The sequence below is a fragment of the Natrix helvetica genome, assembly GCF_964273705.1.
Source record: "Natrix helvetica genome assembly, chromosome: 2".
In the NCBI taxonomy this organism is placed as follows: Eukaryota; Metazoa; Chordata; class Lepidosauria; order Squamata; family Natricidae; genus Natrix; species Natrix helvetica.
The window spans coordinates 33,151,616-33,178,373 of record NC_138552.1 but is presented as its reverse complement, the minus strand read 5'-3'; the positions used below and the strand labels follow the sequence as shown (position 1 = coordinate 33,178,373).

The following is a 26,758-nucleotide window of genomic DNA, read 5'->3' as shown; positions in this document are numbered from 1 at the left end:
GAGTTACATAAGGACTAGTATTCAGACAACTCAGAATATCAGCTGCTAACCCTAATTTAAGCAAGTTCTTTGCCATTGTGCAAGAACAACAGTCTTAGGATGGCATTGCAAAAACTTTAAAGCTTTTACATGGCTATCTAGGAAGTTCAAGTCAAAGAACTTATTTGAATTCAACTTACATTACTCCTCTGTGCTACACCAAATATGAAGTCTACTAGCAGTTACTGTTGTGTTCTTAAGTACTGAACAAATATTTATGGCAATTTGTTTAAAGCCACATCCATGAGAAAACACATATTCACTGCAACATTATTGTAAAACAACTAATAAAGACCATGTTGTTGACTTTAAGTTGGGATATATTCACACTCAAATTGTATTTGGGTGATAAATCTAAACCAGACTAGCAGGAAATACACAATCTTCACATACCATGTAAAATGGCTTTACCATTCGACACAGTCCAACATATCCGACAGATACCTGGCGCAGTTTTTATTCTCCACATAGCTTACAGAGGGGTTATGTGCTACAGCTTTGAACTATCTTGTGCCAAGATGCACTTGCTGCTAGTATTATGAGAAAAACAACTTTTAGTAGAGTCCTTGCTATTTCCCTTCTGCACACTATTACAAACACCTAACTGTTCAAAGAAGCAAAGAAATCTTTGCTATGTACCAAATTAAAAAGCGATAGGCAAAAGAACATCAAATATTAGCCAAAAAAAAATATCAGGCTGCAATTAAATATATTATTCTTAAAATGCATCCCATCTGACATAAACTTCATCAAATGTAGCAGTCATTGGATGCAAAAGAAAACAAAGACGGCAACTTCAAAAAGTTTCCAAAATACATGTTTTCTTACCTGGTGCAGGTTGTCTCTCATTCAGTTCACTTGTAATTAACACTTCCATTATTTTTATATGTTGATCACTGTCCGAGCTGTAAAAAAATAACGAGAAAAATGACTGTGTTACAGTAAAATAAAAAAAGTTGGAAGGAAAAAAATTATGATTGTCATTGAAGAAAAATTTGTAATTATCAAGACTCAGGAACACGTATCTTACCTGGCTATTGGAGATCTGAACAGCAAAAGGCTAAAAATTTCAGCCAGAGATTTTGCATTTAAAGCGTTTTTGGTAGAGACCTGGCAAAGTCTAGCGAGATGTTTAAGGAGATACTGGAGTGTGAGCCAATACTGTTGAGGTATGTTAGGAGATCTGATGAGTCTTTTCAACGCTTGAGCATATTCTTCTGAGTTCTGTGCTTCTGGGAGGGAAAAAAAATCCTTGTCGACTTTAAATCACCAGCAATTGTTCTAAACAGCCATGGAAAAGCATCGACTTTGCAAGAAGACATCAATCCCTTTAATGTAAACTAAAACACTTTTCCTTACAACAATGAAAAATTAAGCAAGCGTGGATAGGAAAAAAATCAATTATATCAAAGTCAAATTGAAACTGAAATATAATTAGATGAAAACCACTAAACATTCAGTTAATGCTGGCAGAAATCTCCCCTTCGCCTCATGTGACTGAGTAATTTCTGAGATGTAGCTGATAAGACTCAAGAAAGCAATTCTAATTTTGAAAGTTGTATCCTGTCCCCATAATGAGCAACTTGAATTTGAAAACTGAAAAGGTTAAATACACGGTCTGCATCCATAATGAAGAGACAAACCTTAACTCTAAGTCTTTATTGCACTGCATCCCAAATTGCAAATGGACTTCAGAATCATGTCTAGCTAATACATTTACCTTGTGCATACAGATAAAAGGTTAACAATTAGCTTTTTCTACATACGAATCCTTGATTGGCTAACCAGTATTTGAACAAATAATATACTCGCCAAGTGACATGGAGTTCTTAACGCCAAGATCTATTTTGTACATTAGGTTTTTAAAATGTACACATACACTTTCAATCATGTGTGTCTTACAGGTATGCATGCCAGAGAACAAGGTTAGCTGCAGAGAATCCCAATTTATGTATATCATGTAATGGAAGAAGTTATAATAATGTCCTTTTACATTATTACGTTGGAAAAAGAAACAAAACTCATCAGCAGCATCCCACAACAGACCAAAATAATAATTACACAATGGTTGCATCATGAGCATGCCCTGTAAAAATAAGGATTCTCCAACCCCCAACTCTACCAAAATAAACATTTATAAACATACCTTGTGCTACAGAAATCATTTCATTGTAAACAGATGCTGGAATGACAGGATTTGGCAAGTCGAGAAAGTACCTCTTCAATGCATCTGTTAAAATGTGAAGTTCAATTCCCTCAAAATCCACTGAAGAAACCTCTAAAAAAACACAGACACAAACATGTTATGCACTACATTTTGCCAAGAGCTATACTTCACTCAGCGAAGTATATTGAAACGAATGATGAGACCTGGGCATTTTAGCAATAGCACTTAGACTTATATACCACTTCACAGTGGTTTAAAGCCCACTCTAAGCGGTTTACAGAGTCAGAATATTGTCCCCAATAATCTGGGTCCTCATTTTACTCACCTCCGAAGGATGGAAGACTGAGTCAACCTTGAGCCTGGTTGAGATTTTAACTGCCAAATTGCAGGCAGCTGGCAGTCAGCAGAAGTAGCCCGCAGTACTGCACTCTAACCACTGTACCACTGAGGCTCATTTTATGGCCCATGGGACACATCTGTCCCTTTGGCTGTCCCTGTCGGGCAGGGTGCAAGGATAGAGGTCCTCCATATCAATCCCAGTTTCTCATGTGGCCCCTTGGGAAAATTAATTGCCCATTTCTGATCTACAGCAACCTGACATTTTATCCAAATGTTGGATAAATGTCTCATGACAGAAAAGCACAAAATGGTGTGTTGTGATGCACATTCCTTTGTTCTCCCCACAACAAGCAGTGTTGAATAATATCTGCATTTAACTCTCACAAGAATTCTTTCTAGGAAGGGAATCCTGTGTAAATAACACTTTTTGCAGTATTTTTCTTCCTATCCCCACTCAATAAATTCTGGAAAATGCTGATTTATGATCAGTTGCAATGCCCTGCAGCTATGTGATTGTGCTTTTGCTGATTTTTAGCAAAAAAAAAGGCCATAGGATTAGCTGGATTCGCTTAACAGAAATTGTCATACAACAGGGTCCAAATTGACTTACGATTGCAACAGTTTAGGATGGAAATTTTGGTCCCAATTGTAGTTGTTGAGCACTCCCTGTGCAGTAGGTGATTGTGGGTACTTTTGGGTATGTCTCACTCGTGGATTCCAGATCCTGTTGCAACTGGTACGGTTGCAAGGGGATCCGGCGTCCAGTACATGAACATGCGTAGCGTGCGCGTACATGCGTCCTTACCTCTTCGGATGCCTCTGCGACGCTCCAGCTGCTCGGCAGAGCGTTGCGCAGGCACCATGCGCTCTGTGTGCGGAAGCGCCAAAGAGCTCAAATACAGGTAAGGAGCTCGGGCAGGCGGGTGGCACCGGGCAGGCGGGTGGCACCGGTACGGCTGTACCGGGGTGTATTGCCTGCAACCCACCAGTGGTATGTCTTGAACCTTGCTTGCAGAGACTTTTGCAATGATGATGTGTTTTTACTGTGACTGAGTTCCTCGGTATACATATGACAGAGAGAAACTTTAACTTATTGGTAAGGATAGTGGTATTTTCAAAGATTCTATGTTTGGGTCTGTTATGATCTACTTTTCAATTTACTGGAATGTCATTAATAACAAGCACCTCTCCCCCCCTTCCTTAGCCCATTTAATGAAGTTTCCATCAACCACTATTACAAATACGATTTCTGCCACAGTATTTGATATATCTCATATAATGAAATTTGAATGTAATAAATGGCATTGCTGTCTGAAAGGCAAATTACACAGATATTAAATATTTCCCAGTTTGATTTTTGAAAATAGTTGTGCTTACCACACTCAATAATCTGTCTTAATTCAACACTGCTGCTTGATCCTTGTGATCTATACAATGACAAACATTCCAGACCTTAAAAAAAGAAAGGAAAGAAAAAGAACGTATTAAGTTTGTGATGCTAAAAATTTCCTGTAGTGTAACTTTCAGTTGTTTACGTTTCCTCCATGTTCTTGTATGAATCTGTTTTCTATCACTCCTGTGCGGGAACAGTATGGCAAACTCTTGCAAACTCTTGATTTGTGTAACATTATTAATCTAATTTTATATCCAAAATCTCTAACCTGAGAAAGGCCAAATCAAGTATTACAACTAAAAAACAACAACGAACCCGAACCAAACCTTTAAAGTTTATGAGTTCCTAAAAGGAGTGCTGAGGATCTTACTGTAAGTTACAACTTGAAGATTCTAGCCATTACAATAATATTCTACACTAGTTTAGTTAGAAGGGAAAGGTAAGGTATTTTCTATTGCAATAGGTCTTGATTTTATTTAGAGTCTCCTGTACCTTATTTTAATTTTTAGAGAACTATGTATAGCAACATTTTAATGAAAGAGAAGAACCCAATCTCGTATGTCAGGGGTCCCCAGTTCCTGGTCCATGGCCCAGTATCAGTCCGTGGCGGGTGAGCTTCATTTGCATATGTGTAGGTTACATACAGAATTATCCCTTCCCCTCCACCGCTGCTATTGCGGGTCCATGAACCCAGAAGGGCTGGGAACCTTTAACCTAGGTCAGGGATGGCAAACCTTTTCGGCATCGAGTGCCCAAACTGGATCGTGCATGCATGAGTGATGGCCAGCGTGCGCATGCCTGGTTTTTTGGCCATTTTTGGCCGTTTTTAAGACCGGTTTTGGGGCTGTTTTTTGGCGCTCCAGCACCTGTGAACATCAGCTGCGTGCTGGAAACTAGAAGAGCAGCTGGCGATGGCGCACGTGCCCACAGAGAGAGCTTTGTGTGCCACCTCTGGCACATGTGCCATAGGTTCGCCACCATGGCCCTAGGTAATGTAGGACTCTTTAGTTGCTGTGACATGCATGAAGGCCAATTTTGAGCCAATCACTCCTAGCACCATATACCCTGACTAGTTTCTATGGTCGAAAATGGGAATAGTAAGAACGCTGCCTTGAGCTCCCAAATAAAGGATAAGGAATAAATGTAATATATAAAAGTAGAACTGCAAGTATCCAATGTTGCAAGGCAAAGGGAACTGAGGACTGCATCAAGTATTTTTATAGTAGTTTCTGAGGAGCTCAGATTCAGGAAATCAAATCAAATCAAATTTTGCATTAGGCAGCAATCTCATTATTTGAAATGATCAAGACTGTTCTTTCGGTGATTTTTTTTTCTTCATTCATAATTTTGTAACTACAGCAGTACTTGTAATCCTCTTATCAACTGCTTCATTTCGTGAACATGATGGCATAACCCCCCTCCCATTTACAATGGTCACACCACTCTGGTGTCCCATGATTTCCATTACTGTGCTTCACACAGCTGGAGCCTGACAAGCAGTCTCAATGGAGAATGCAGAAATAGCATTGCTAGTGTCCTGTGATGCCTCACTTAATGACTGCAGCACTTAACAGCCAAAGGACTACCTGCACTAATATTTCAACTGATGCGTAACAGAATGCCTCTGAACATTCATTTTCTTGTTCAGAAAAGCTGTCATCTTTCATTGAGTATTTGTTTGGAAGACCTGGGAGACCCTGATCTTAGAAGCTGGAAAGCCTAATTTTAGTTTATAGGAGTTGTTTTGAATATAACTTGTGGGAGTTTTTTGCCTTTTGTTTTTCAGAAACCGACTGCAAAAAATGTATCTGTACATTTGCTTCATATACCTTTTCGTATAATACATTTGGAAATAGAGAAAACCTAGGGCAAGTTGGAGTGAATAGCTTGTTCAGTGTAAAACAAAATCAGGCTGTGTTGTATGTGTTGAAGGTAGCGCAATTGCTATTTTGTTATCAAAGGAAGTATTTGAGGTTGTTGCCATTTAACACTTGGCCCACGCAAGAGAAGTTGTGGGCAGCAAGCACAATACTAAGAAATTTCATCCAACTCCCTTACGCTCTTTGCACTATCACCAATAGTGGAAGTTTTTTTTAAAACTTCAGTATCAATTGAAAAACTTAGCAAAGTAAGTTCTAAATTTAGGTAAGAAGAGATAAAGTGAAAATAGTTTGATGGAGAGGAAACAGTATGGTAGAGTGTTAAGGCTAGAAAGTGAGAGACCATAGTTGTAAAATCCTGCCTTAGGCATGAAGGAGCCAGTTCTTCTCCCTCAGCCCTAGGAAGGAAGCAATGGCAAACCACTTTTGAAAAACCTTGCTAAGAAAATTAGTCCAGATAATCACGAGAAGACAACATTGTTTTGAAGATACAATAGGATTAGGAGGGAGGGAGAGAGAGGAAGGGACCGAGGGAGGGAGAGGAAGAATAATTCCTTGGCATAGGAACTACTTCTCTTGTTATGTACTTTGCTTGTTTGTGCCATTCTTAAGAAAATAAAAGTATGTGAGGTAACTTAGATGGACTTTATAAAAGAGATTCTTTTGTCAAACCTTAAATACAAAATAACTTGCTTCAGTTAAGCAAAGTACGTTGTCTTCTATTTTATGTCCGTTTCTTAGCTGTTTTAGGTAAACTTACAATAATACAATAGTAGAGTTGGAAGGGACCTTGGAGGTCTTCTAGTCCAACCCCGCCTAGGCAGGAAACCTATACCGTTTCAGACAAATGGCTATCCAACATCTTCTTAAAGACTTCCAGTGTTGGGGCATTCACAACTTCTGGAGGCAAGCTGTTCCTCTGATTAATTGTTCTAACTGTCAGGAAACTTTGTTAAATATGTTAATAAACTCACTAGCTGCATTTAATTCCACAGGAATCATAGACTCATTCTGCAAGTTTGCACAGTTTAGGTACCACAATTCAAAAATTGTTGCCCTAAAATGCACTGTTTCATCCAGTGAAAGGTTACACAGAGAAAAATGTGAGTGTTTTAGTAGTATGCAGATTATTACATCAATTTATTAACGTTTATATTCTACCTATTCATACCTTTTCTTTCAATAGCTTCCACTAATTTCACAAGAAGAGGTGGTGCAATTTCTGGAGGTGAAAACTGCTCACAAAGATCCGAAAGTATAAACACTGTAAAACAAACAAACACATAAAATTCAGCTACACTTGAAATCTATAAAAAAGACTGAGGTATAATGCACCTGATTAAATTTAAAATACTGGACAACTTCTCTTTTTCAACTGTACTTGTGTCTTTTTCTTCTGTCCTTCATATACACGATAATTTTTGTTTAGAATAAAATTCGATGCTGCAACATCGAAGTTCATGTTTAAATCAAATTATAGACAAATCAGTGGTAGCATGAAGTGGGCATTCCCATGTCATAATTTTCCTTCTTTAAAAAAAAATGGGTTTCCATGAAGTGAGGCAGCTGGCTTGCATTTATGTAGTCGTAATTTTCAGCATTCTTGCTATTATTTCTTGTCCATCTCCCTTGTCATTAGTGTCACAAATTAGGTAGTGATTTCTACATTAATGCAGTGAGGTTTTAAAGCAAACATTTTGAAAAAAAATACAGGAGATAAATTAATTCTCTCTCCTTTCCTCTCTCCCTCCCTCTCTCTCTCTTTCTGTGTATGAATTCATATATATGTTACTGTGAAAGTCCGAAATCTGGTGAATGTCGACATTCACCGGTGAATGTCGACATTCACATAGTCGCTTGGTGTATGTCCGAAATATTTGCTAAATACCCTTATCCTCTCGACACCCTTACCATAAAACCCTTACCCTAATACCTCGGCTCCTCGCTTCCTTTTAAGCGTCTTCTATTCGCGGGCTTTTTTTTTTTAAACCTGCGATCCTGCGCGGTTAGAACGAGTAGTTTCCAGGACCGCGAATTGAAAAGCAAAAGGAAAGCGTTACGCTGAAATTTCGGACTTTCACGGTAACAATATGTCACCGTGAAAGACCGAAATTGGTATGTGTCGACATTCACCAGTGAATGTCGACATTCACCAACATTCACCGGTGAATGTCGACATTCACCAATTTCGGTCTTTCACGGTGACATATACACATACACCCACAACTTCTATATTAAATATATATACTAAACATTGGAATAAACTTTTTTCATCCTTTTTGTATGCCATTAGCAAAACTAAATGATTCAGACTTAGAAATATTTTTGCAATCAACCTGGATGCTACACTGAACGGAAAGCTGAGCTCGAAAAAATGTCAAGTGCTATCCAATTTATATTTATTTGAATATAAATCCAGTGCTCAGTGGGGATTATTTCTAAATGTGAACCTACTATGATAACCTTAATGTGCTGGACAATTTAATTAAACTCTTTCTAATTTCCTGCAAAGTAATCATTCCAGAAAACAAGATTTAAAAAATAATATTTTAATGAGGGAAGGAAATGGGGCGTTTTTTTTCTTCCAAGAAGATGTTTATAATGTTCCTGGAAATGAATCTATGTTTTAGATGGAATCTCCAATTTATCTAGGAGAATTAGGATTTTCTTTCTTGCATTTGCTTCCCCCCGCCATCCCCGCTTTCGTCCAGTTCAACATTCCAATACGTTTTATTAAAATTAATTGAAATTTGGTGGAAATGAAAGGTACCAATAAAGAGTATTTGTAGATCAGGGTTCAAATGAGGAATAATTGGTGAGCTTGGTGGTTTCCTTGCAGTTGTTTCATTACTCAAACTAGATAAGGTCATCAGTACTAGATTGAAATGAAAAGGGTTAGACTTCTTTCTTCCTGTGCCCTGTCGTTGATTACATACTCTTCACTTTTCCATTTCAGAGAATTTGGGGCCCAAAAGGAACTCATTTCTTTTACAGAATCTGCTTACAGTGAACAAACATCCCAGTAGATTCTAATCATAGTAATTAAACAGATAATTAAACCAGGATGAACAAATTATTACCTTGCCAAAAAGGGGCATTTTAAGAAACTTTAATTTTTTTTTAAAGGAACCTCTTCTATTTTGCAAAGCTTTTGTATAAACTTCCTATACCATTACAAGTAGACCTCGACTTACATCCATTCATTTAGTGACCATTCAATGGCACTGAAAAAAGTGACTTATGACTGCTTTGCCACACTTAGGACAAATGCAGCAGCCTCACAGTCACATGATCAAAATTCAGGCACTTGGCAACTGGCATGTATTTATGACGGTTGCACTGTCCCACACGGTCATATGGTTACCGTTTGTAACCTTCAGCTCGCTTCCAAGAAGCAAAATCAATGACGGAAGCCAGATTTGTTTAACGACTGCATGATTCAATTACCAACTGCAGTGATTTGCTTAACAACTGCGGCAAAAAGGTCATAAAATGGGGCAAAACTCACTTAGCAACTGTCTTGCTTAGCAACAGAAATGTTGGGTTCAAGGAAGGACTACTTGTACTTTCTAATTGGGACTTTCAACATTAACTTGCCCACCTTCGGTGGTGGTGGCGGGGAAAATCAAACCTTTTGTGCTCATTTAAGTTAAGAAAAGAAAAATCAGGAAAGATTTGCGTTCCAAATTAAGCATCCCATAATATTCTTAGAACAAAATACCATTTTACATGATTTGCAAAAAAGGCCAGATTTAGTTTGGATGCTTTTACTTTTTAAATTGATGCTGCACACATATGATAACAGATTGGAATAAAATTTAATAATCCGCCTATCAATGTCAAAACAAGCTTTGAGTATGGATAGAGCAGAAAAATTTTACATGTATCAAAATATAATGAGAACTAAGCTAAACCAAGAAGTACAGAATGACCAAAGTAATGAAACCTCTCCATGGGTACTTAAGACCAGATTCTGAAGTTCCAAATGGTCCATCTCCAGGGTAAGTGACTGCATTTCGGGCGCTCGGCAACTGACCCATATTTAAGCTGCCTGCAATGACTCAATGGCCATGTGACCAGGTTTTATTAAATTTTTGCTGAAAAACAGCATTTATTTCCCCACTTCCAGCAAGATTAGCCCATAGTGAACAATGGATTTCTTAACAATTGCTGCAAAAAAGGTCAACATTTTTTATCAGTCACGGGGGATGGGAGTGGGGGGGAGATCTATTTTATGCCCATCATGACTTATGACTTTAATGGGTAGGCTCCATTCTGGTCATTAAATTGAGGACTATCTATAAATCAAACCAAACTATAAAAAGAAATACGTTAAGAATATAACTAACCAAATTAGCCTACAAGTAAGACTTTATCAAGATACTATATTAATGCCAACATGCAATCTGTAATGATCATGCACAAAATAAAACAAAAACAAAATGTAAAAAGTAGCCATCAACCAGTACCTGACTTTAAAACTATCTTCTGTTTTGAAGTGCGTTGTAAAACTGTCCAGAGATTTGGAGACCCAAGTCCACTCTTAAGAATCTGAACAACTTTACAGATTTCTTTGCTACAATCCAGTATCAATTTTTCGCTTAAAGTAATCATCTTAGTTTTCCCACATGAAAAAAGCACACTCTTCCGTTTTATTTTAAGCCATATTCTCTCCAAAATGTACAAGCCACTGAAAGTGTCCCACTGAGCCTTCTTCACTGGTCATTAAGCATTTACCCCAGGTTTAACGATAAGGCAGAAATGCTAGTTCTATTTTTATCTTGTCTCCGTAATAACCAATCAAATTAAAAAGAGATTGGGATTCCTCCAATCTACAAGCTCTCCGCTTTCACTGATGGAGACAGGCCTGAACAGCATTTAGCAACGACAACGTGTGAGCTGACAACATACCTTGTACTTAAACACTGCCAACATAGTTACAACTGCAAGATGAAACCAGCACACAGCTGCACATTTTGGAGGAGTTCTCAGTAAAAAGAGATCTTCAGAGTTATTACCTGGCAAAGGTGCATGGAAAATTAAAGCTAGAAAATTGGCTCTGCAAGTTCTCAAACTTTTCATTACTGCTTGAGGAAGCATGAAAGTGGATATAACAAAATTTATATCTGCCCTCTACAATGTAATTGGACAAAGCATGGAAAAAAGAGATTTATTTAGTACAAGATATACAGGAGACAAATATTATGATTTACCTCCAAAGCCAAATTATTCTTTTATGTTTAGAGACTTGTGTTGGAGGAGAACTCTTAGGAATTATGATGTATCTTCTCAACAGATTGTTGTCATATAGATAAATATGACTCAGGCATGTGAATTTTATAGTCAAAGTTCATGCTGTACAAACACAAACCAGACTTCCATAGGCAGCCACTTTCAACTAAATCAGTGATTCTCAACCTGTCGGTCGGGACCCCTTTGGGGGTTGAATGACCCTTTCACAGGGGTCGCCTAAGACCATCGGAAAACACATATTTCAAAAAATACGGAAAACATAAAATAATTTTATGGTTGGGGGTCACTAAACATGAGGAACTGTATTAAAGGGTCGCGGCATTAGGAAGGTTGAAACCCACTGAACTAAATAGACAACTGAAAAGATGCTCAGGTTTACCTAATCTGGAAAATGACAATGACCAAGGAGAAAGAGGAGATTGTGTTTCAGAAGGAAATTAAAGCTTCTCAAGAACCTAGTTAATGAGATTTGTACTCAATGATTCAACGGGGATTCAGTAAGGTAACTTTCTCTATAAAGGTAAAGGTTCCCCTTGTACATATATGCTAGTCGTTCCCGACTCTAGGGAGCGGTGCTCATCTCCGTTTCAAAGTCGAAGAGCCAGTGCTGTCCGAAGATGTCTCCGTGGTCATGTGGCCAGCATGACTAAACACCAAAGGCGCACGGAACGTTGTTACCTTCCCACCAAAGGTGGTCCCTATTTTTCTACTTGCATTTTTTACATGCTTTTGAACTGCTAGGTTGGCAGAAGTAACAGGAGTTCATTCCGTTACGCAGCGCTAGGGATTCGAACCGCCGAACTGCTGATCTTTCTGATTGACAAGCTCAGCGTCTTACCCACCCTTAACTTTCTCTATAATTGTACCCAATACACTCAATTAAGAGGATGAGAGGATTAATACAAAACATCCTGTTACCAATAAAACCTGAACTCAGTCTTGATTTGAGGGATAGTTTATTTTTTAGATTGACCCCATTTTATAAAGGGCATTCCACCACCTGCAAGTACGTGTATTAATATAGCTTTGTTTTGAAATTTCCTCCTTTTTCAGAGCCAATCATCAGACTGTGTGAAGTGGCTGCTTGATTTAGCAAACGTTTTAAATCAGAATCAATATAATATAAAGTGAAACAGATTTGGGGAATGAAAGAAAATTTGGCTTCTAACAAAACACAGTGGGGATATGCTAATAAAATGCATCTTCCAATAGCGAGTTCCTGATTTTGAGTCAGCTTTTTGTAATAGTACAGTATCATGGCCCTTTGATTATCTTTTAATTATTATAATGAGTGCTCCAAAGGATGTAGGCTACCAATTTAATATGCAGCACAGTATCTCGTGTTAAAAGGAAGTGATATTGTCTGTATGATAGGGAGGAGTTTTGTACATGATGTACTATCAGGGTAGGCTGTGGTAACTTTATGAATTATGAGCTGTCATCCAGTTTTTCGTGTGCTAAAGAATTTACTTCTTGGAAATGGGAGCTATAAATAAGGCAACAGATGTTTTTTATTGGCTCCAACTGGGACCTCTTTTTTTTCCCCCAGTATGACTATGAGTGAAAATATCTGTTATATGCTGCTACTCTATAAACTGCGGATAAAGTAGCATTTTCATTCGCGAAGGTTATGACTTTTTCTACCAGCTTTCTTTTTACAAAAATCCCCAAAGAACAATAACATGAAGATGTCATATGCATTTTGGAAGAACAAAAGTAATACATAAATATGGTGAGCTTCCTAGGGCAACTGTAACTGTGTATGTGTGTGTGTGTAGGTAACATACCATGAACATAAATGTTGTTGTTAAAAAGCCAGACTGTATGACATCTTCAAACAGGTTTGGACCTGTGGTCCCTGGAATCAAGAATGAACCTTCAATAAATGACACTGCCTAGAATTCCTTTTGATCTGCCAGTCATTACCTATAATGCAGGGGTGTCCAAACTTGGGAACTTTAAGACTTGTGGACTTCAACTCCCAGAATTCCCCAGCCAGCATGGCTGGCTGGGGAATTCTGGGAGTTGAAGTCCACAAGTCTTAAAGTTCCCAAGTTTGGACACCCCTGCTATAATGGAATTGTTGGAAGAAATGTCCACCTTGGTTCAATTTCAAGTGGGGAGAAAGACACTGGAAACATGGTGGCTGTTTGCAAAGATGATTTTAATGGTGGACAGAATCACATGCCTTGAAGATGTTAGGTGAAGGAAAAAAAGGGGAAGAGATGCTGAGAATGTCTGAGTTTTATACTCAGCTCTCTGGGCTTTTGAATTTGAGCTTGCATTCTGATTGGTTGTCAGACTCCCATGGGGCCATGTAGGGACAACTCTGTAGTTGTCCCTGCATGTCCCCAGTCCCCGGCTTGGTTGAGCCTTGCTGGGTGATGTAATCTTCCCAGGTGCCATGTGGTGAAATGGGCTAATCCTACCTTTGTTGGATCTTGGGTGAGGGCATCTGCCTATGAATAGACTCTTCATCTCTTAAGTGCGGACATCTGCTGTGGAATATTGAGAACGGTAGGTACTATTAAGAGTGAATCTGTTTCCTGCCTAAAATATGTTTCTCCATTTCTCATCCAGGGAAATATAATATTCTGCTTATTTAATATTTCCTAGAATAGTTCATTTTTCTAGGAGAGGTGTGGGTGTTAACTTCCTACAATAAGCGGGAAAGATCCTTGGCAAAGAGATATTGATAAGATAATGGTCAGAGAAGAGACTGTAACTGGATAAATGGAAAAGAAACTGAGAAGACCCTTTTTACTTTCTTCTCATCTTGAAATAATGACAAGCACCTCCACTGGAAACTATACTACACTTATCCAAGATTATCTGACTATGTTTAAAAGAAAAAAAAAACAGACATTTAGAACCATCCAATATTTCTAGAAGTTAGAAATGTAATAAATAAATAAATCAGCATAGATACTTAGTGATTCAAAATTTGTAATTTACTTCTACTTCATTTTACCCACTTTTACCCAATAAGATTTAAAGATTTCTAAACAGACAATGTTCCAGGTTTTCAGATTCCCCAGCAAGTTGTAATAGTATCAGCAGATAAGCTTCAATATGTCGATCTTCCAACTCAACAAGACTCTCTTAAAACAATCAAATAATGAAGAGCGGACACATGTACTTTCCTATAATCTGTCAGAACTTGCTCTGTCCAGCACAAATGGGTTCCTGCAGTAACTGCCTTTATATAAGTCTACATTCACAATTCCTTGACATTCACAAATTATAGTTATTATTATGTTCCGTCCATCTCTTGTTCACCGCTCCTATTCTCCCTCTCATTTTTTATTAAATGTCAGAGTTTTAAAAGGCAGAGGAAAAAAAAACAGGAAACAAAAATAGGTATGCAAATGAAAGCATGGCATATAGTCACGGTCCAAAGAAATAAATGGAGATCGTATTTACAAATGAAGTTAATAAAAGTCAATAAAATTCTATTTTGATTATTATATATGTTGTACACAGTTATGAAAAGCAAAGTGTTCTATTTTTAAAAAGAAATAAATGAAGTTAAAGTTTAAAGAAACTGGCAAAAAAAATCTGACGCAGAACAATTTGAAAAGATACTCTCAGGATATTGAAGAGCTGAAAGACCAAAACAGGCACTTTACATCTTGTACAAAGCTTCAATGTATGGAGGGGACATTTTGGCTCTTTTTTTCTCATGATATAGCAGTGATGTCAAACCTTTTCGGCACAGAGTACCCAAACCGGAACATCTGTGCATATGCGTGCACCAGAGCACCAGAAACCCAAAGATCAGCTTGCCAGCAGGCACATGCTTATTTTTCAGGCTATTTTCAGGCTGGTTTTGGCCTGAAAAATGGCCAAAAAAAATCATGAAAAAGGCCCGAAAACAACCTGAAAAGGACCTGAAAAACAAACTAGTTTTTGGGCCATTCTCAGGCCTTTTTTCCAGGCCTTTTCCCAGGCCGTTTTCTGGTGCTCCAGTGCCCACGAAAACCAGCTGGCCAGTGCACATGTGCGCACCAAGAAACACAAGAGCAGCTGGTGACGGCACGCATGCCGATAGAGAGGGCTCTGTGCGTCACCTCTGGCAGGTATGCCATAGGTTCACCATCACGGTGATATAGTGTATTTAGAAATGTCCCTTTATTATCTTTATATTCACATTATTTTTTGTTTTGAACTAAAATCCACATTGTTAAAAGATGATAAAGAGCCAGTTTGGTTAAGTTAAGACATCAGGCCAAAAACTTGGAGATTGAGTTCCAGCCTGATTTAGGCCCAAAGGCAGCTGGGCCAGTCTCTCTCTCTCTAAGCCAGGGGTGTCAAACTCAATTTCATTGAGCGCTGCATCAGGATTGTGTTTGACCTTGGGGGGGCTGAGATGGGCATGACCAGCTGGATGTCACTCGTGTCAGGGTCGCCTGTGGTGGCCCGATTGCTTTGCCAGAGAAAACGGGCTCCCAATCTCCCTTTTTGGGCTGGCACGGCCTCCTGCAACCCTCTGCCAGCGAAAACAGAGCTCGGGATGGCCGTGGCCCATTTTCGCTGGCAGAAGCACCCGCAGGCCAGTCCGTTGCTGTTTCCAGGGTGGCCCTGTGGGCTGGATATAGGCATCCCGCGGGATGAAAAATAAAATGCAAGGCCTTGTACAGACAATCTCCAGGAATCAATACTGTTTTTGGCTTTGACTACAGGTTGATGGACTTTTTAAACTATATTTTATTGTACACATATCTGAAGTTGTTCCTGGATGAAGTCAAAAGATTTGTGCCTGTACTTGTACGCAGAGGCAGCCAAAAAGCAGATGCCAAAGAGTGGAGAGGAGCCCAGAAAAAAATGTAGCTATGTTCAAGTATATATGATTGGAAATACATTCTTGAGTGTTCTGAAGCATCTAAGGAAATGCATACAGATTTCAAAAACAGTATTTAGTCCACCAGCATTAAAAGTATCTGCTTTAGTGAGAAGCAAAGACAAAGTTTAGGGACAGAACTTTTTTTCATTAAAAAAAAAATCTATCTAGATGGCTGCTAAGAGTTGCCCTCAACTTGATAGCACATAATATATCAATCGTGTTGCTTTTAAGTATGATGCACTTATTTAGGGCTTGTATTATAGTTGCTATGTATTTCCCATCTCAAAACTGTGGGAAACTATTGTCAGTTTTCAACAGTCATAGCCAGAAAAAAAGGGGAACTTGGAGACTACATGGCTGCTCTGTGGCTACAAACTTTCTAGCTTCTCTCTGTATTACAAAATCTACAGCATATAAAAGGAATTGGATTTCTCATGGCTATACCTAGAAACTCCTTATACAGGTAGCCCTTGACTTGCGTTCATTTAACAACCATTTGAAGTTACAAAAGACTTCCTCAAATTGACTTACAACCCATTTTAATGACAGCCACGCGGCCCCCATGGTCATGGGATCACATTTTGGGCACTTTGCAACCAATTTACCATTATGGCTGTTTGCAACACCCCACAATCATATGACTAAAATTTTTGACTTTTGGGGGGAAGTTGGAAGTATTTACTTCCGGTTTCTGGGGGGGAAAACCCATCCATTGGGAAAATGGATTTGCTTAATGATTTTGCTGCTTTCTTTTAATGACTGTCATAAGAAATAGTTGTTAACTTTGAATCTGGTTTTATGACCACAATGACTTACCATCAAAATGATATATGACTCAGTTACAGTCATAAGCTAAGGACTATCTGTACTCTATTCCAGTCAACAGCACTGTAGGAACTCACAAATATTAAGGAGTTTAGTTTCCATTTTCCAAGATCACATCGAATTAAATCTGTAATGAAAGGTTACAATGTCAGAACATTTCCATCAATTCTCTAAGAGCTTTTGTTCATGGATGTTTCAATTTCCAAAGGAAGAAGACAGGAAGAAGGAAGGAAGGAAGGTCATGTGGCTGAACAACTGACCCAAGAAAGGATGTTTTAAGGATTATTTTAGAAAAGACAAACAGGGCTGAGGGGAGACATAAGTCCCAAAGGAGATTGCAGAACTAATTTTCTTTAATACTAATACAAATGTCACTGCAGAAAGATATTCTACAAGAGTCAGGAGGACAAGCCACAAAGCTTTGGAGAACTGCCTACAGCAACACGTAATATGCAATGCACCACTTATATAAGATCTACTTAGAGCATGTGTAATACATAAAGTGGATACTATAGCACTGATAGTCACTCACTTTGAGGGAAAAAAATAGGTGATCAGTTATCAAAATAGCTCAGAAATGCTTGCTGCACCATCTATCTGGTGATGCAATGGGATGCAAAGTAATATTTCCCTTACTTTGTTCTATTCTGTACATAACTTCAAATCTGTTAAAGAAGATCCCCAATGAGAGATGCATGAGGGAAAGAGAATTTGAAATGTCATACTACACGTAATTAGGGTCTTTTACCAATATACTTGAAGAGAGCCACAAAGATGACCTTAGAATAAATATACAGAAATAGTTTCAAAAACAAGTATACGTTAAGCCCAGGAAATGCGTGAGAAAGTAGCTAAAACGTCACTCTAAGGCACTGGGGTTTGAGAGAGAGGAAAGCAGACTTTCAAGATTCTGTTACTACAGTCTATGTAGTATTTTTATAGTCAACTTTATGATGTTTCTTTCCTGACCTGGCCTTCAAAGGGCTGATAGTACAATTCTAGCTACCTAGAAAAAAAGCTTTTGACATTAATTTCCCAGTAGCCAAGTATGTATCTGTGTATGCATGTATGTACAGTATGTGTGTGTATATGTGTGCATTTACTTTTTATTTAAGCACCTACCTATATCACTGTCTTACAAGACTTATTTCAACTATTGCAGACTGCAACTAGTTTATGTATCATATCAAAGAAATAACTGTATTTCAATCCACATGCAAAACATGAGCTAGTTATGCAGCTAGCTAAAAAAGCAACTACTCTCATAGATGTTTTTCACAGGTTTTTCCATAAATATTAGCTGAACCTAAAAAAGTCAACCATTTAGCTCCTATGGAGTGTTTAATAATACTTTCCAAACAATATAGAACTCAAATGATTATTCATGAGAATAGCAATAATTAATACTGGTTTTTTTAGATCTAACAACAATCCAAGGCTATTTTTGAAGTCCTATTTTATGCTACTTTCTCAGACAAAATCTACAAATTTCTATGAAATAGATGAGAACAAAAACAAGAATCTTGTGATAACTTTGTTATTAAAATATTTTAGCCAGTGAGATTTAGGAAAGAGAGAATGTCATCCTTGATTTTGTTTTAAAAAAATATAGATTCTTTCAACTAAAATAGTACATGTAAGATTTTTTACATAAGCTAAAAAAAAGAGACTTTTTCTTCAATAAACTGACTTCACATGTGTATGTTAGAGGAAACATCTGGAGTTTAAAAAACTACACAAACCTATATCAATCTTCCCCTTTTCAATGCAATCTGAATGAATATCTCTTGATAGTGGTTTTTATTTTAATGGTGCTTTCAACAATTACAGTATGTATGTTAATATACCTTAATTTGAAGTATCATGTTTCAATAAGGGTAGTAAACAGAGATGTATAGTTTCATGCAATCTAAGAATTTTCTGCCCTCAGGCATAGAAAATTTACAGAGTGAAGTTTGATGTGGACTTGGAGCTTTTATGAATTGTTTCTAAAAGATATTTAATTTGGTCAATCACACAAAAAATATTACTGTCTTGCCAACAACCACACCTAATTCACCATTATATCATTTCATATCATTTTACATTGGGAAAAGAAAAGAAGAGAACATAAACTCTGCATAACCAATCAATTAACCACACACACACACACACACACACACACACACACACACACACACACACACACACTGCAGAACAAGAATTATTGTTTTTTTTCGCAAACAGAGAAATGGCTGCAGGATCCAATCTGGGTCAATCACCGGGACCAGAGATTTTATTTTTTGAACTTTTGGACTCATGCTGGAGCCTATCCAAAATTTCTGGTCCCGGTAACCGACCCACATTAAATCCTGCAACATTATCCTGGGAGATGTATATTTTGCCTTCATTCATGAGATAAATGACTAGTTAAAACTCAGGAAGATAGTAAAACATGTCTTATTAGAACGCAGTTGGGGAAGGTTTCGAATGACAGACATGTTGATTAAATAGCAGCCAAAACCTCTACGCTATCTAGAATAGTCCAATGAACAGGGCTATTCTAGCCAGTCATGCTTTTAAGGAGCTGAAACACACCTGCAGTTATCAAGAATCTGTTCTGGTCTGCTGCATCTCACATGCTTTTCCTTCCTCATTCAAATTGTTCTGCAATATCTCACCACAACACTTACCTTAAAAATTATCAAGTGTTTAACCGATCCATCTTATAGTGTGCGTAAGTTAGCAGATCTGTCAATAATGCACTGTAAGTTAGAAGTTCCATCAATAGTGCACTAATTTAAAGATGCATTTTGTGTGAACTCTGAAGAGTGAATCACTAAAGACAGTTGCCAATGTAGTATAAACAGGAAATGTGTTAGAGATCTCTTTTTCATAGCGCGTAACCAGAACTAGCTAAAGATGCCTAGCAGTTAAAATTATTCAGTTTAAAGAGGGTTATTACTGTCACTATTAAAAAAAAACTGTAGCAATTTTTTTTTTGCAAAAAACCCGAACTAGTACGGTACTTAATTTATTTTTAACACTTTTTAAAAAAAAATAAAAGCAGAATATGAAGCATCACTGCACTTGAGCAGTCCCTTTACTTGGATGATTAAAGATTAAATATCTATTGTAAAACAAAACAACTCTTGATATTTACCATTGTAAATATGCATTCGTCGGCACTTTCTTCTACTACCAGGCAAGATTCTGAAGCCCACAAATAGGTCAAGTCAAAATTAAATGCTGCTGGGGGGAAAATCTCTCAATAATGCTTTTCATGAAATTGCTTATATAGGCCAATTATGTGCTATTTTGAATTTGAAGCATCACATGAATTTACAAGATGTTCAGGTCTTACTTAATACGTTTAAAAGTTTAAGATCAACAACTTACTATTTTTTGAGTTTGTCTCAATGGACAATAATAATAAATTTATAGATATAATAGTAAAATTTAACTAGAAACTATATAATTTTGCTGTTCTGTTCCTAAGGTGTTAAGATTTAAAAAACCATACACACTTTTTCTATTTCTTAAAAGGGGGTGGGGGTGGAAACCCATTGGTAATGACATTTTTATATGCCAAATACCCATAAATGGGAAGTATGAATAAACAGTATCTAGATTATATGTCTATATGATTTTGACTTGCATAGGTTGTTATTTCAGAGTGAGAAAGAATCAGGGCATCAGAGAGTAAACGGTAGAGAAAAATCCAAATGTTAGCATTATTCAGTATGTAGGGAAATATTTGTAGCATTAACATTCTTACAAAAGCATGGGCTTTCTTTTTTTTAATGGTATTTTTCCATAAACATTTTAAAGAAAAATTCCATGACAAAGTTTGCATCTATCCACATTATTGCTAAGAACATAAAAAGAGAATAATTATTTTATCAGACTTCATTTGTTAAGCAACATTGAAGGAGGAAACCTTAACTAGAGCTGAATATGAATTTTCCAATTTGAAATCAGAACTGAAATCTCTTTCACTAAATCCCATAAGCCTATTTTACAATGCAATCCTGTACTTCAAGAATAAATATCTGAGCATCATAAAAGCAGACTTTTTACACAAAAGGACAGAAGGCAGTGTTCATTTCTACATTTTTGCAGCTGGTCAGTACAGGGTAATTTCCACTCCAACAATAGTTGGAGTAGATTGCTAGTTTCCAAGGATTATCAGATTTCCATTCTCAGAAATAACCTTTGAGATGGTTACAACAAGATCATGCAGTCAAAGGGGCAAACTTTGACTATTAATAAAATGAAACACAAATGCAAACGATGACTTAGAAATCCTGAATGTGCAATTCAGTGCAATTATGGCAAAATTATCACTTAGAACAAAAAGTAGTCAAGGGCAGACAAATTGAACTATTCATCTATTTGCAACGTATCAGGAACCTTATATAATATTCAGTTAGTGCCAATGATCAGTGAAAGATCTGCGCTAACTACACTGGCAAAGAATTTTGTATTCAGCAACATATAAACAGTGCTTTCCTTCCCCAATGTCTATTTCATCTGGGCTTAGGAAATGCACAGGCTGAAACTTGTCAAAGACACTTCAGTTCTGAATATAGAGGAGTTACTTGTACAAGCTGGTAAATTAAAAGAAATAATCTCCTACTTAATGAAAATAATTTACTAAATGTGTATGTTCTTTTTTTTTTGCCAGACTTTTTCTATCCTGGTGGGATGCAGATCAATTAGGATTAAAACTTTCAAAATACCAAACTAGCAGGGGAGGGGGGTAGCAGCTATATTTACCCAATAAATAAATCTTACTGAAATCATAAAAGGATTTGCTTCTGAGTGGTAATTTAAATGTGGCGGAATCTGGCGCTGAATTACAGGAGGGGGAAGAGAAACATCAACCTTGAGTTGTTGCTTGCAGGAAGCAGAATGGAAGGGCTCCTTCCTAGTTTCTTCTCAGACTTTATCAGATAGTTATGCAGAATGTGCTTTAGACTGGCAAGATTTTGTCCATAGGTAAAGAGCAATAAAGAAATTGCTTAGAGCATTAAACTGTGTCATTCTTGGATTCCCATGCCTGACACAAAATGTTTTACTTCTAAAATAAGCAATCAAATAAATACATTGAAATAATTTTAACTACTGGAACATATATTCATGTAGCACATAAAATTATTGTGGTGTCCTTTTTGAAAGTGTCAACTATCACTAAATATGATAGTTTCAATTAATTATATTAATTTTGTGGCAATTAATCAAGTTCGAGCATCAGAATATTTTCTGGACCTATTTTATTTATGATTTTGGGACTATAGAGAGTTTCAAACATGTGCTACAAGTGGCTGTGTCACCGCTGGGAAATTGCCCTTCTCTTATACTACAAATATTGTCAATTTAAGCACTATAAGACCTTCAGATTTAGTCGACAGAGCTTTTAAGGATTCTTATATGAATTGTGTGTTATATGTATGTTTGTGCAAGGATACAATTATTGCAATAAATTTTGGAGTAGGAATCAGAAATTTTAATAATCAATTACAATATGTTAACAGTACAGCCTTTCTTTTGAAATATATTTAAATCGAGTACTGTAACTATACTGAAACAAGGTACCCTAACTCTCCAAATGACAAACTATTACAACGTAATAGATTTCAATCTATAAACTGTACTATTAAATATAACACAAGCACATTTTTCATTCCAAGCTATTAAATTTTTATAATTCCTCAGATTTTAGCCATCAAACTGATTTCATGGTTGTTCATGGTTGCACAGGCAAAGCGCTTATAAGCAGCTGCAATGCAGACATCTGGGTTCTTTCACAAGAGGCAGCATATCTCTAAATAGCATTAAATAAAGATTTAAGAGGACAGAATGGTATAGAATTATCCTTGGCAAGAATTCAGCAGTTGCAAACAACCACATGTTGCAGAAAAAAAGTGTTCCTTTTAAATCTTTCTAACTGAAACATAACTAACCTATTCCTGGCTTTTCCTGATAGTAAAAATTACCCCAATTAAAAGGTTTCTCAGATAATGATTAGGCCTTACACTGGGGAGGAGGAAGGGAGGAGAAATTTTATTCATTATGCATTCAATGTGGCATTAAAAAAATAAATCCAAAAATAGACAACTTGAAAATCAATGTATGTTTTGCTTCAGGAGAAATTACCAAGTTAAACACAATTATTTACAGTGGTTGGTGAAGCATCACTGTATTACAGAAATTACATTTCTTTCAAAACTGGAAAAAATATGCCTGTTTCTTTTTTTCCAATTTAAAATCCAATTTGGCATCAGGTGTATTTCCAGTATTAACCAGCAGGTGGAGTCAAAGAACAGTTTAAAGATAGTTACCAATTTTACTACAGATTTCCTATTGGTAATTTTAACTCACTCAACCTCTGACATGCCATATTCTTAATACTTTACAATGATTGTTAAGGGAACAATTTGGTTGTTAAGTAAATCCAATATACTCCATGGAGGGTTCCCACCCCCGTTTTCTGCTCTGTGGAAATTAACTACCATTACTAATAAAGACTAATATAAGTTATAACTGAAGCATAAAGGGGGAATCCACTTCCTTTTCATAACCTCAGTGTGCCCATTTTCCAATGCCTCATTTCTAACAATGCCTCTAGAAACATCTTTCAAAAGGAAGGCAACTGACTTTCTTGTTTTTCTTTGAAGATTTTTCGCTTCTCATCCAAGAAGCTTCTTTAGCTCTGCCTCTTGAAAAAGCACTTTTGGGACAACTATGACCAAGATGGCTGAAAAATCTCCATAGACATTTAACTATGCACATCTTTCTTCTTTTTTCTAATTCCTCCATGAACTGACCTCATTATCAGCAGACTATTTTCAGTTTCTATATAGAATAGTGTGTGTGTATACGTGTATGTGTATATATATACACACATTTGGCTTAGTGGCTAAGACTCCTGCCTAAGATATAATACAGCCCAGGTTCAAATCCCAGTAAGGGTATGGCTAGCTGATGAGAGCTAATTAGCTCGAAATAGATCTATACTAGTCTCCCTTTATTTATTTATCAGTACAAATATAACACAAATATAAAAAGGCAACATTAAAAATAAAAATATGGTTTTCTGCCTGCATGGTCTTCTGTGATGAGCCGAAGGACAGAAAGAGGGAGTAGTGACCTTCCTCCCATATTTAGGCATACCAGGGGTTGTAACACAAATACATACACACATTTGTTTACACTTTTCATCTTTAAGTAGCCCTACTGAAACAAACTACCAAGCAAGCCACATCAGTAAACAGATATACTTGTGATGCAATATTCACACTTGTAAAAATGGCTCTGGGTATTCCTGCAGATTCTAGTGAGACTATGGACTACAGCTACTGCATAAACAGCTATATTATATTTACTGTGCCCAGGGAACAACGGACAAGATGACATTCCTTTATCATGGGCTCTAATGATCTAATTCTTAAAGAAAATGCATTTAGAAAACCACATAATTTCTCAATATTCTCTATTTAAAGAAACGGTGTAAAGAAAGGAAGGAAGTGGATGTTTCTATGCATTTTCAACAGTATTATTATACTGTATTTAGATTTTCATAAATAGGCAAAAGTTACTTGGGTATTTTCTTCTAATATACAATTTCCAAACTACTCTTGATATTACTTGTGTACATTTGTGGCTTTTCCTGATAATATACATTGGAAATGCTTACTGAGGATTACCCATTCCCTATAATGTTCCTAACTACATTTTTAAAATAATTCTTTGATCAGAATATTATAAAATATTGTGTTGCCTAGTTTTGTATATTTTATCAATAAAATATACAATACTAACAAAATACATTTCCCCCTTTTTAAAAACGTTATTTTGAAAAATCTCACTGAATGGGCTAAAAAACCCTGCTTGCCTGGGAAACAGATCCAACGTGCAATGAAGTCTCATGACTTCTATATAATTATATTTAAGAGGAACTGAAGAGGCTTGCTAAGCATTTGCTTTAGCCAACTTTTGTCATATGTGATCATTTGGCTAAAGGGGAATAAGGAAACACTGATATTGGGTATATGGATACAGAATGAGATGATTTATATTTTTCTCTCAAGACTGCGAAAATCAGCAAGAGCACATACAAAACCTAAAGGTCTAAAATTTTAATATAAATTATGACGCGCTAGAATTTTATTTAGTGAAGTCTAGCAGTGGTGGTTGCTACTTAGTACTGACTACTTTCTCATAGTGTCCAAGAATAGAGATCATAGGGTCTGAGTAAATAATCTGCATCACTGGAAGAAATGTTCTAGTATTTGAAGGCCACAATGTTTATGCACATTGTATGATTCTTCTTTCAAAATATGAACAGAACAAAAAGCACTACAATCAAGGGAGTTATAAGCTCCAAGACTAGAAGAAAATGAAATGCAAACAGTACAAACCATAATAATCATGTCACTGGCAATGATAAGTGAATATAATTGGTACTAAGCAATTTGTTAAGATTTTAAAGCTGCCACAACAACAAAAAAATTATTACAGCGAATCAACAGTTGCTGTATCAATCTTAGTTCTGCATAAAATTTGCACCACTACTTGGAATTTCTCTGCTGTAGGAAAAGAGAATAAACTGTTTTTAACAGCATTACTGTGTCAACTTTATGAATTAAAATTATCTCAACTGTAAATAAAGCTGAATTGAAACATCAGCCTTCCAAACATGGGATTAGAGTTCCAATCAGAGGAAAAGTAGCGTAAGTGCTCCTAAAAACAACAAAACACTTGTCTGATTAACCAAAGCAACTGAACTAAGTGTCAAGCTGTTTAGTTTGATTAACATAAGCAAAAACACAAGTAGAACATGTTTATAGAAAACCTTACATGTTTAGGAAAACTTTGTAGAAAATGTATCATAGCTAATGTATTGGAGGGAAAACACAACAGAGATGTACTTTGTAAACCACACAAATGGCTTTGTCAATCTAATTCCAAACAGTAAAGTAAAACATTTTTTCAGACTCTTCACCATTTAGTGGCACAAAGGAGTTTGAAACTATGAAGTTTAGAAAAGATAAAACTTGACCAAATAAAGTCAAGCAGATCTTATACCACGGTCTATATTCAAATTGCAAAACAAGTTTATTACTCTGGTTTGCTGCCCACATCCAATCTGCGCTATATAAACCATTAACCATTTTATTCTCTGGAAATTTCTATTTTACCATATTTAATAGTTGAAGCTCTAAATCCAATGATTAGGCACTAGTGTTAGCATCTCAGATATTCTGTGTATGTATGTATGTATGTATGTATGTATGTATGTATGTATGTATGTATGTATATGACATTCTGCAATCATACTGCAGCTAAGCAATAATCATGTTGGAAAAGAGACACAGACTTATTAATCTGTAAAGTTGCAGCAATCGAGAAGTAACTCCCACATATGCTAACAGAATGCTTAAATGCACCTATACAGTTTTTTTTTATTTTGAGTGGAAGTCCTAAGAAAAGCTTATATTTATATCAATAATCTGAACAGCTTTCTTCCCACCTCCAGAAAACTGATAAAATGTGTAACTATAAAAAAGACTCTAGATAGCAGGTAGTCCTCAAGTTACGGATGTAATGGAGCCTACCAATTACACTCACAACCTGAGGATTCGTAGGAGTAAATTTCATAACTTGAACATGATCACTCCCTGTTTTCACCCACATATTCACTAATCAAATGTACAGGTCATTAAATGCAATGGTATCTCAAAGTCGGGAAGGCCCTGGGGTCCTAGTGCTTCTGACCACCCAAGGCTTCCTCCGACTGCAGAACTTGTCCAGGCTTCTGTTTGCAGACAAGAGATGCTTAAAGTACCATGAAATCATATGAGATCAGTAACGCAAGATCTCTTGCTGATCTTGCATGATCTGGCTGTACTTAGGCCTTCATTCACTGAGAATGGCCTGAGGTATGGAAGCAGGCCAAGAAACCGAAGGCTTGCTAGATCTTCATAAGATGAATATCCACAGGCCCAGCACAGGCAGGGGGTGGGGGGAATAGGCAG

General features: G+C 36.8%; 1 protein-coding gene across 3 annotated transcripts in view; it reads right to left on the bottom strand.

Annotated features, from left to right (window-relative positions):
- PIK3R1 (phosphoinositide-3-kinase regulatory subunit 1) overlaps positions 1 to 26,758 on the bottom strand; it is a 63,411-nt gene that overhangs the window by 22,614 nt on the left and 14,039 nt on the right. For 2 of the 3 annotated variants that reach the window (XM_081941608.1, XM_081941610.1), the window contains exons 3-7: positions 6,990 to 7,082; positions 3,923 to 3,997; positions 2,186 to 2,317; positions 1,070 to 1,271; positions 868 to 944 (exon numbers count right to left, since the gene is read on the bottom strand). In XM_081941608.1, coding sequence (XP_081797734.1) covers positions 868 to 944; positions 1,070 to 1,271; positions 2,186 to 2,317; positions 3,923 to 3,997; positions 6,990 to 7,082 — 579 coding nt within the window. The remainder of the gene's footprint in view (positions 1 to 867; positions 945 to 1,069; positions 1,272 to 2,185; positions 2,318 to 3,922; positions 3,998 to 6,989; positions 7,083 to 26,758) is intronic. The other variant, XM_081941609.1, reaches the window with a different exon arrangement.